Raw genomic sequence first — 12,247 nt, forward strand, 5'->3', positions numbered from 1 at the left:
AAGAAAGGCACTGTTCCACTGGTAGTAAAACCTCCAAGTGTGTCTTTAACAAGTATGCAGCATAATGAAGCATCAGTGCTACCCCTGGGAGCTGTGCTGTCTAAACTAAAGATGCAATTTATGAATGCCACAATCTAGTAGACATTTTCTCACATACATTTATCCTGGGCTCTATGGAATCATCCACCCAGAGCAATTTAGGCATTAGGCTTCAAACAAAGTGAGAAAAATGTTAAGTCACACACATTTGACTATCTCAACTGCAAAACAAGAGTGCCAAGACACAAAAGCTCCCAGTAAGAGAGGGCTTTGCGGTGTGGAAATTACATACCAAAGTTTCTCAAGTTCAAATGCCTATGTTTTTAAAGAAGCAAGCACAATGTTTAATCTTAATATTAGGTGTTCCTAATACATGGATACCGAGAGTCAACCCTATAAATATCGTTCAATAGGCACTCAGTATTTTAAATGTAAAAACTGTATATACCTTAAGTTGAGTGCTAAATTTTGGGACCCCAGAGATTTTGACTATCGACTACTGTCAACTACACTGCTAAGTGCTGTCCAGGGATCAACCTTGCTGATATAAATACAGCTTGGAGGGGGTGTGGGTGGGGGGTGAGGGTCACACTTAAGGACTCAACCTTCAGAGACTAGCTAGTCTGGAAACTAATGAATAAAATAATCCTCCAAGGTAAGCTTAACTGAATTTTACACTGATCAGAGATATAAAGCAGTATTTACTAAGCCATCTGAACTTTAAAATTAACCCATCACATATATCTTAACAACAATTTGAAATTTTACTAAGGCTCACATTGGAACTTCATCTGATCAAATATTCGTCTTAAGAATGCTTGGCTGAATTAATCAAGACTGATTTCTCTTGACTAAGACGAAGAAAACTTGAAAGAAGAAAAAAAGCCACAAATAAGAGTACATTCCTATTCATAGTTTAATCTACAACAGAAACCCTCTAGCCATTAGTGACTTTCTTAGCGGAGAAAGGGCGTGAACTATACAATCAATTACTTGTGGTTAATTTAAAATAACTTTCCCTAGTACTTGACGTTTAAAACTGGTAACTTTTCTTGCAGTCAGGAGAGATCACACGCCTACTGGACAATCGCTGCCCAAGGGCACAGCACTTTAGCCGAAAGGGGAGGTGTAGAAACACAAATTACGCCAAAGATAAACCTGATTTTTTTTTCCTCTTATCTTTTTTCATCTTGCCGCCACCAGTAAAACGATTCCATTCTATCCTCCTAAAAGGCACATTTATTTCCGAAATTAAGTCAAAAGAGAGCAAATAAGTTAGTTGGGCTAGAAGCCAGAACCTTTTTTTCTTTGATCCTAGCTCCAACCTAAAACACTTTATTTCCTTCCTTAACCGGATTACCATATGACTAGGGCAGGTCACAGGATCAGGATGCAAAAGTCCATCTTGACCTTTAGCCTTTCCAGCCCAAATGCAACACTTTCCCCCCATTCCCTTGCTTCTAATTCCACGCAAAGCACGAAGTCACGAATTAGCTCCCTTCACTTACCACCACCCCACTCTGATCTCATCTTTCCCACCTGGTCCCAGAACTAGCTGATTGACTAACAAACAACAGGGAGAGATGATCTAAGAGATAAAACAAAGACAGACTCGGGGAAGTTAGGCTAGCCAGGCGGGACAGCATGGGAAGTGTGCCCACCGTGCCCCAGCCCTCGGAAAGGGTCACAAGGGCTCACGATCGCACCGGCACTGGCTTCCAGACTGGGACAAGCGGGAGGGCGGAAGGAAACTCGCGAAAAGGCGTTTTGGGAGAGTTGGGGGACGCACTCCCTCTGGCGTCCAAGAGCCCCGCGCCCGCGCCTACCTGTAGCACCAGCGGCTCGGGGTTGAAGGCCAGGGTGAGTAGCAGCTGCATGCGCTCCGAGTCCTTGAGGTTGCGCAGCAGGAAACTGCCCGAGTCCTTGGTCTCGGCGTAGCGGCGCACCAGGCGGTCCAGCAGGCGCTGCGACGGGCAGTGCACCAGGTCCGACCAACCCTCCACCGCCTCCGGCGTGAGCAGCCGCACGTCGCCGTTGAGACGCGCGAACTCTGTGCGGGGCATGGCCTGGAGCAGGTCGCAGCGCGGCCGGCCGGTGGCCCGCTTGCAGATGCTCTGGTCGAGCTGCGCCAGCTCGCGCTGCGAACCCAGGCGCTTGAGCACCACGCGCCGGCGGCCGCCCTCGCGGGGCTCGCCGTACTGCGCGAAGTACACGTTCTTCACGTTGAGGAAGTCCAGCAGGCGCAGGCGGCCCCACGTCTCGAAGCCCACCTGGCCGTTGAGGAATCGGCGGCACCAGCTCGTGCCGAAGCACGCCGGGCACTTATTGAGCTGCAGGAAGCGCCGGTCGGCGAGCTCGTTGCGCTGCCAGGAGGCGAGCAGCGACGGCGAGTGCAGCAGCATCAGCACCAACAGGCTGCCGAGCGCCGCCAGCTTCAGTGCGCGGGACAGGCGGCCCAGCTTCAGGGGCACCAGGCGCCACATCCCGCCCGCGCGCGGCAGCGGCGGCCGGGGCCGGGGCGGGCGAGCGCACCCCGGGCCGCCCCACGGCGCCGAGGCCCGCGGTGCAAGACGGAGGGCGGCAGCGGAGGAACCCGAGGACGGGCTGCGCCGGCCAAGCGCGGCGACTTCCCGATCGGCTGTCTCCACAACTCCCGGCGCCCTCCTCCGAGCTCCCCGCCCTCCGACTCCGCGGGCGCCGCCTCCTTGCCCGCCAAGTTATAGAGGCGCGGAGGGGAGGGGGGAGAGGGAGGGAGGGAGCGCGGAATCCGCGGCCACGCGCACGCGCACTCCCGCCCGGGACGCTCGAGCCGCGCCTGCCGGTCCCGGGCGAGCAGCGCGCGCGGGGTGCGAGTGAGGAGTCCGGACGCCCTAACACTCGAGAAGCGACGGGGTGAGCCGGGGAGGAGAGGATGCGGCGGGGCCCCCACGCGCGGGCGCGCCCGAGAGCGAGGGGCGGGGCCGGGGGCGGGGCGAGCGCGCCCCCGGGAAGCGTCAGCGCGAGCTCGCGGGGAGGCGGCAGAGAGGGTGGGTGGGTGGAGGGCGCGCCCGGGAGGGCGGAGCTCGGCAGCTCCGCCACCGGAGACCTCCAGGAACAGTTTACTCTGGTGTGACTGTCCCCGCTACACAGGCGCGCCGGAGGCCTTGGTGGAAAGGTCGTCCGGAGGCAGAGGACGGAGGGAAGGAAGCGCATTGTCCGGGCAGAGCGGTCCTTCCCGGGAGCGGGAGGAGGCGGGACCGAAGCCTGGGGGCGGTGCTGGGGCGGGGCCGGGCCAGGTCCTAGGGGCGGGGCCGTAGTGGGGCCGGGCCTGGTCCTGGGGGCGGGGCCGGGCCGCCTGCTCCGGCCCTTATATGGTGTGGCGCGCGCTTGTTCTTTTGACTGGCGGGACCTCCGGGTCGCGCGCTCTCTGCCGCGGCAGGGCCTGTGGGTAGACAGTGGGGAAGCGGTTAGGGGCCCGGAATGCCGCTGCAGGGCTGGCGTGGTCTCTGCGGAGGCTTTTACAGTTTCGCTGAGTGAGCACTGGCAGGATGAGGTCCTTCCTCACCGGCGCCGCCCGGCGGGTCCCTGAGGAGCTGGGTTCTCGCCCCCGCGTCCCCACCACCACGCTTCCGCGGCTGGGCCCAGGCCTGCCTTGCGGCCAGGACGCGTTGCCGTGGCGATGACCCTAGGGAGCGAGGCCGTCAGATGCAAGCACCTGTGCTGTTTAGCTACTAGCTACCGCATTCTGACACCAAACTGCGGAAATAATATGTGGCCTAAAGCGCGTGGGTTTTAAGTTTTAGAAGGTCTGGGATCTTCAGCGGTAACTTCAAAATATGTTCTATTAGGATACTTTTTTTAAAAAAAAAACTTTTAGCACTCCTATGATTGTAGGTCTGATGGATAGGTAGTTAATTTCTGACCTCTGTTAAATATACTTTTACTGCGTTGATTTTAAAGGTCAAATAGGAAAATCATAGTAACGAGTAATGGATATGTAAAAATAAGATACTGAAACACTTGAGAGTTTCCTGTATTAGACTGTGAATCACTTTTCCTGAATTTTCTGTATTTGATGGTAACATGAAGACTTGCTTCTGGAAGAATACTGGTAAGATCAACGTTTTGTGTTTGATGTAGGAGTTCAGGCTTTGGAAGAAATCTTCAACGTGGTGGTGATTTTTACAGGCTACTACAGAATACCAATTTTAAGATGCTCGCCTTCAAAAGCTTATACAAAGTGACTGAGAAATTTGGCTGATATAGAAGAGCATCCTATGTTTCCTTTGGCAGGAATTTGATTTAACTTGTCCAGCAAGCATCCCTCAAATCCATGCAATGAGGTTATGTAAGCTAAGGCTCAAATGAAGTCCTCTGAAGTGTCTGGAGCGACTGGAGACTAGAACTGTACGGTTCATTTGTGCTGCTGAGGCAGAGTTGGAAACGAAGCGAATAATTACTAACCTGTGTGTTGTCTTCAATACCCCAGCTACATGCTTCAGAGGTCGGTTTAATACTAGACAGTGTGTGGGATCTCTTTAAAAACAGAACCAAAATATATTCTGTTGGCATTTTATCAGTATAAATAAACAAACAAGGTTATTTTACTCAATACAAGTTGCTTAAGGGGATTCTTTGCTTAAAACTAGTTTATATTTTGCTTAACAGCTCTGAACTTCGGGAGTCAGTGACCTTTCTGCCTCAGTCTCCCTCCTAAGAGTGAATCGAGGATTTAGAGGCATGACACATCATACTCAGTTGTCTGGAGATTTGGCAATTAAAACTTCGACAGTAAGATAGACTTAAAGAATTTAATAACTTTTGCAAAAGAAAAAAGTTTTGGAGACACATGAGACAAACTCAGAGACTGGAAAAGATCAGTTCGTATTAATGTACTTTTCTCCACTTTCCAGTAAACTACAGGATGCTTTTAGCTAATGGATCATAAATTGCAAGCCAAAGTACTTGATCATTATTTTAAAGAAGAACAATGTAACTTCCAGTTTGATTGCCATTATTACAAATGTTTCTAGTACAATTAAAGACCACAGTGGTTTAAATAATTTTTTTCCAATTATGTATATGTGCACGCACACACACAGAGGTGTTAGTGGGACTGAGATAGAGGTCAGAGGACTATTTGCAGAAATCAGTTTTCTCCCTCTACAATGTGGGTTCATGGCTATTAGGAATTCAGATAGCCAGGCTTGGCTGCAAAAACTTGCTGAGTCATCTCACCAGTCCAGGACCACAGGGTTTTCATACCAGTCGTCTCATTTAAAAATATTTAATATTATGTGTGTGTGCATGCATGTCAGTGGATGTATATGAACCATGTGTACCCGGGAAGCCTGGAAGGTCAGAAGTGTCATCATAGCTCCCTGAAACTGAAGTTACAGAGCTTTATGAGAGCCTCCATGTGGGTGCTTAGAAGCCCTAGTCCTCTGCCAAGGAGGAGCCTCAGCTTGGAGAGGGGTTCTGAGAAAAGGGGTGTCTAGGAGGGGTTGGGGGTGGGGGAACAAACAACTCGAACCTGATGACCTATGCTCTGCTGGAGACAGCTTTCCAGTCTGCTTTCTCTGGGATCCCCTCTCTCTGGAGATCTCCAATCAGTGCTCACCTCCCACCCCCTCCTCCGCGCGCGCGCGCGCGCGCGCTTGTGTGTGTGTGTGTGTGTGTGTGTGTGTGTGTGTGTGTGTGTGTGTGTGTGTGTGTTTTGCTTGAGACAGTTCTCTAAGCAATTCTCCCTTGCTATTCTAAAAAATTTCTGGATAGCTCAATTCGTGCAGACAGTAAGTTTAGTCTTTTATTTTACATATCAATCTAGTCATTTACTCCAGGTTCCTTTTTGATTATCCTATGAATAAATGACCTAAGTCCCCAGCCCCTTAATTCTTAGGAGACTGCAGAGCACACATTTTCTTTTAAAATTGCAAAAGAATTCCCAAGTCTGCCTGCTTTAGTTAAGCACAGATGCTAAACTAGCTGGGTGGGACCTGGTCCTGAAATGACCATTTCTACCACACCTGGGCCCAGCCTTACAGGGTCCCAGGCTGACCTTGAACTCAGAAACCTGCCTGACTTTGTATCTCTCTGAGAAGCTGCCTTATTACTGCAGCTACCATTCTTTCTTTAGATTCATGAAGCCCCTCATATAATTCATATTGCATCTCTATTTTTTTCATATTGAGAATTATATATTTTTGAACTCATGTTTTTAGAGTTCTTTTCCACAGTCTTCTGGGCTGTCCTGAAGGTCCCAGTGTTTACCATTCTGCTAAAACATTAGCCACACCTTTGTCTCCTGACTCACTCATGCTGTCTCAGATTAGCACAGAGTCATTAACAGGGAGGATATTCTTCAGAAGAATGCAAAGTATGTGCATTATTATACAAGCAAGCCTCTTGCTGGTGCAGCTCCTACACTAGGGAGGCCCATTTCCACTAGCCCAGTCCCAGAGGCAGGAACCTTGTCATTTTGTCCCCACCAAGGCCATGCCTGACTGGCAGTCCTCTGCAAGAGCAGAAGAGCTCTGGGCCCATCTCTCCACCTCCCAGTCATCTACTTTTGTGGTCAGTGTTTTTCTATTGCATTATCTTGAACCATTTTCATCGTCATAATTGGAAGTAAAATGCTGTTGCTTTCTAGACGGGTGATGTGTTACACAAAACTCTCCACCAGAGAACCCACCCAAAAGTTACTGAGCAGTTAAAAAATACCTACAGAATTCTATTATATAGTGTGGTTTTAAGCATGGACTCTTGTTATTTGTAATATTTATGGAGAAAATATAAGTTTAAATCTATGCATGTCTTCTGGCTTCGATGTTCAAAATGTGAAGTCAATTTGGAGGAATATCTTCATTTCACTGTTACTAGTATGTGGCTGATTTACAATATAAATACCCAATTTGGAATAATAGAACTATGTTATTGATTATATTTCTTAATAAAATTGGGGACATCCTTCCTTACCTAATAATTAGAATTATTTTCTCATTATTTTTCTATTAAGTGCCCTGGCATTTATATCCTGGAACAATGTGTCCATCATGATTCAATATAGGTTAAGGGTATTCCTGTTGTAAAAACTATAAAGGCAATTTGTGTGTACCTCAGTCCCCAGAACAGTAACTGATACAAGTGATTTTCCTATTAGTGGTTGTGCAATAAGCAACTGAAGAAATAAACTCTTTAGAATAGGAATAATGTAATAGTTCAAGCTAGAAATGGTGTTAGCAGTGAAGCAGAGATCTATAACCAGAATATGCCAGTTCTCTGAATGTGAAAGACAAACATCAGAGATTATGTCTCTTAGTAGTATCAGAAGTTACTTCTATAAAGTCTCATCAATATGACTGCTCAAACATGAGCTAAACAAGGACAATACCAATGGCCTTGGCAGAGTGAATGGGGAAAAGCTCACAAAGGCTCAACCCTCCGACAGAGGCAACTGAGGGACGCTGAGAGCATGGCAGCTGAGAGCAGGGCAGATAGGTGTTTCCTAGGGAAGAACACACCAATCAGTTGTCCAGTGCCGTGCCAGACCGTCAACCCTGAAAACATACATCCAAGAAACATTATATAGACTGAACAGGTTATATAGACATGTATGGATATACATATGCATATATACATGCAATAACAATTAGTGAGAAAAGAGGCCATGAATTTGAGTGAGAATGGGGGGGGGCACTGAATGGGAGGGGAAGGGAAGGGAGAAATAGTGCAATTATAGTTTAAACTACAAGAAAGGAAGGAAGGAAGGAAGAAGACAGACAGACAGGCAGGCAAGCATCAAGGGTACCTGCATGGGAAGTAGTTTCTCTAATTGTGTCAGGGTCACTAATAAAAGAGTCACAAGCTGGCTGGCTTCTAACTCAAGTATATTTGTTAGAGTTCTGGAGGGTGGAGAGTCTGTTCTGAAAGTGCTTAAAGTTTGATGTCTTTATTCTTCTGGGTCATGAATGTGCATAGTCCTTTATCCAAAATAATGGTTTTGTTATAACATTTACACAGACAGACAGACAGACATACACACACACACTTGTCATATCTTTATATGGCAGAAAGAAAAGAAATTTTTCTGAAATCTCTCTCTAAAGACACTAACCACTCCCAGAAATTCCTTCTACAGAGGCCATTACATTGAGGATTGGGCATCAGAGAATGAATTATGGGGACACATCAGGGCTTAGTGTCATTTAATGAGATGGGAGACAATTTGATGAGAAAAGTACAAGTATGATTCTATGCAGTTTCTTCAGTGCTATATTTTCATTTCTAAACTTGGCAGTTGAAACTTGTGCTTACTTATCAAAAATAAATTATACTATATATTATTGTTAGTCTAAAAGATCTATACAGTCATTTTTATTAACAAAATAGCAAAGTGTTCTCCTATTTCTACCTAAGTGCCTAAGATTCAAAACTTTTAACACTATAACTACCACTATACTAATGTTCTACCAAGCATTATTAATTATATGATTTATGTCTATTAGACTTACCTTAAGAATAGGTTCTGGCCGGGCAGTGGTGGTGCACGCCTTTAATCCCAGCACTTGGGAGGCAGAGACAGGCGAATTTCTGAGTTCAAGGCCAGCCTGGTCTACAGAGTGAGTTCTAGGACAGCCAGGGCTCTACAGAGAAACCCTATCTCAAAAAAACAAAACAAAACAAACAAACAAGCATTGATTCTGTTGAAGTCTTTTTAGTTCAATATTTTAACAGAATTTTAAATACATTTTAAATTGACAACTCCATACACAAATATTTTCTGTTATCCCACAGTAGACTTTGTTGGGTGTAAAAATAGGATTGTCGTGCTCATAACAAAACGTCCATGAGTTGGCTTGAACTGAGTCATATTGCTTGCCAGTCAAGTAAAAATAAAGCAAATGAGTCCAAATGCAAATGCAAGTTACAATCCATGCAATGTTACCTAATTCCCCACTTTGACTAAGTTAATTCAGGGAGGCACAATTCTTTTGCTGAGTGATTTTTTTATTTTTAATTAATGTTTTTCTCATTGTGTTGCAAAGAAAATAATGCTTATAAAACTGGCATTTCACTGAGCAGTTGCTTATGTACCTGCTTGTTAAGACCTTTTTGATAAGTTCCCTTAAAGCATACTTACCTGCATAAATTAACATCATTATCTGTTTTATAAGTTGGCATACATACAGATAAGGCCCATTAGTTCAAACCAAATAGGAGAATGTGAGGGTGTGGATTCTCACCCTCACATTCTCAGGCTGTGAAAATACTGATATATAAGCAAATATTAAATGAGCATAAACCAGTCATTCCTACAGTTACAGACACGCCTGTATTGATAGGACTCCATTTAGGAGAGAAGCCTGTGTACAGTAGGAACATAGTGTTTCACACTCTCTGCCAGTGTGTTTTCCTTTTAAGGTTCCTCTTAATTTCCCTACCTCTTGTTATTCTCTGGCTTGTAAGGGCGGCGTTCTTGCCATCTCTCTTGGGTGATAGCAAAAAATAGACTACAGTGCTCCTTTGAGGAAGTATACCAGAAAGCTAGGAGAAGAGCTCCCTGCTGAGCAGCTGGCATCTATCTCTGCTGTCTCTAGCAGGATCTAATCATCATGGAAACTACGTAGATAGGTAACGGATATACTGTCTTCAACCTAATGTCAGCCAGTGTCAAAGATCAGCCACGGGTGAGGTAGCCAGCTGATTTTTCTACTTGAGTATCAAATACCTATTTAATGCTCAAAAGTATATACTCTGGAAATACCACACATACCCTCTCACATGCAAGTACTTTTAGGAAATTAAGATTCCTTAGTAGCCAAGAGGTCCAGAGTAATTTAGAATCTTATGGAGAACAGCTAAAGATCTGAATAATGATGATTGTCCTGTTCGTGATAAGATGAGGGTTCACGATAAGATACACAATGTTTAAGGATTTCCACACTTAATAGTATCAAGACATCACACATAAAGATGCTAGTTTATAGTTAACCCCATCTGAATCTGAGCAAGGCTTTGACTAAGTTGACAAACTGAAAAACGCAAACAACCATACCAAGAGTCATAAGCACCCAAGCCAATTGTGAAGGGAAAACAAAGCTAGAGGAGATAAAGCAATAAATTTGGAGTTGTAATAAACATTAATTAAAATAGATATTTATACAAAGTAAAAAGATAAACCAGTGAAATTAAAACAGAATAACTAAAATTATCACCAACATATGGCCCAAAATATGTCATAGCAGTGCAATGAGTAAGGTAACGTTTAAGGACTGATAACAGTCACATGAATACCATACAGAGAGGGATGTATGCATGGTGCTCTGATGGGAATGGGATAGAAACAGGCTATTGAGCAACTAATGATGTTTCAGATTCCTTCCTTTCGAAAGACATTAAGTGCAGAGAGTTATGGGAGGATGCTGAGTGCCAGGAGAAGGTAGGTTTCACTCAAGGGCATATTGGCTAAAGAACTCTTGACAAAAGGAAAGTTTATCCCTAATTCGACAGGAATTTAAAACACGCAAGAACAAAAACATAGGTAATTTGGGGGAAAAGACATATATTGAAGATAAGATTTAAAATACAGGACTTTCTAAAAGGGGAATTTGGGAAATAGAATAAATATGTGAAGCCAGACAAAAATACTGTCAAATGCACATTAAAAATACACTGTAACCTGGGAATATCAACCCAAACTAACTAAAACAAAGTGTTGTGATGTTACTGGACTTAAAAAATAGCCTTTGGGAATCAAGGAATGAAGAACATGGGCCTTAATAATGCCACCAGAGCATCACAGAATAATTATTTATTTTCCTAAGAGACTCGGAAAGAAAATGTAAGCTAAAGATTTTATACCCAGCAAAGCTAATCTCAAGTTTATAAAAGGCAGTTGCAAACTGTTAATTAGTACTTGTGTAATAAAATGAAGTAAAACAAGTGAGTAATTATCTTAAGCTCTGACTGTAGTTTTCTGTGTCCTTGAGAACCAAGATTCTTAATGTGGAAGACAAAGATATAGATATTAAAAGGAGGTAAAGGACACTGTGGTTCTGAATTTGCAATATCTTTCTTAAAACAAGCAGCTAGCCTCAAACAGTAACCATTTCTCCCAACACTGCAGTAAGAATATATCTTTGGGATGGGAGCAATGGATCCATGGATGAGAGCACTTTCTTTTCTGGCAGAAGACTAGGGTTAGGTGCCAGCACCATGTTAGCTCACAACTGCCTGTAACTCTAGCTCTAAAATATCTGATACCTTTTTCTGGGCTCTGCAGGAATCCGCACATCTACTATAATATGTGTATATATATATATGTATGTGTGTATACATATATGTATACATATGTATATATACACACATACATATACACATTTATATATGTGTGTGTATATATATACATATACATATACATATATATATATATATATATATATATATATATTAGAATTCATCTTTTTATTTGACTCCAGTCTATGTGTTAGAGGTAATGTACCCACATCTAGGCTTCCCTATAAAATATCCCTTGTAGTTTCCCTACTTTTTTGTCAGGTGAAATGCAAAGGATCAAAATGCTATAAAGATGCAACACCAATTTATATATTTGGTAGCTTATATTTATACATTTATATGGTATATTTATATGATAGTATCTTCAATGGCTATTTCCTGCATATGCTCAAATACCATATATCAGAAACCTTTAAGCTCAGGTGAAAGGGTCTCCTTTCAGTGTTGTCTCCTGGATAGTGCAAAATAGAAATCATTTTTAGTCACCCCCTGGCCCTCATTTACTTCAGATTCAGTTCTTTCCAACCATTAATATTTTGGGGGTCACCCAGACATTTAATAAAAATAATCATCTTCTAATTCTGTTTTGTTTTGTTTTGGCATCCATTCTACATCTTTTGATATAACACTTCTGGTTCTGGATAGAATCCTAGCTCTGCCTGGTTATACTTTAAGTCCAAGCTTATTTCTAATTTTTGTTACTAAATGTATCTCACTTGGGTCTCTCTCTTGAAACCTCTTTTCAAATAATTCCTTTAACCCAGATGACAAGTTGTAGGTTTCTTTCTTATAGAATAGGATGGAAGTGTTTGTTGTTATTTCCCTCTTTTAAAGATCCAAATTCTTTGGATCTAATTTGGATATAATGGCATTTATAGATTTTTTTTTCTGATTGGTGATAGTGACTATTGATAACCAAACTATATCAATGTAT

General features: G+C 43.8%; 1 protein-coding gene across 1 annotated transcript in view; it reads right to left on the reverse strand.

Moving 5' to 3' along the window:
- The window catches only part of Dipk2a (divergent protein kinase domain 2A), a 19,577-nt gene extending 16,779 nt beyond the window's left edge, over positions 1 to 2,798 (reverse strand). The window contains exon 1 of the mRNA XM_031343534.1: positions 1,866 to 2,798. Within this exon, the coding sequence (XP_031199394.1) occupies positions 1,866 to 2,522 (657 nt within the window). The 5' untranslated portion in view covers positions 2,523 to 2,798. The remainder of the gene's footprint in view (positions 1 to 1,865) is intronic.
- Positions 2,799 to 12,247: the final 9,449 nt, after the last annotated feature.

Source organism: Mastomys coucha, unplaced genomic scaffold (genome assembly GCF_008632895.1).
Source record: "Mastomys coucha isolate ucsf_1 unplaced genomic scaffold, UCSF_Mcou_1 pScaffold23, whole genome shotgun sequence".
In the NCBI taxonomy this organism is placed as follows: domain Eukaryota; kingdom Metazoa; phylum Chordata; class Mammalia; order Rodentia; family Muridae; genus Mastomys; species Mastomys coucha.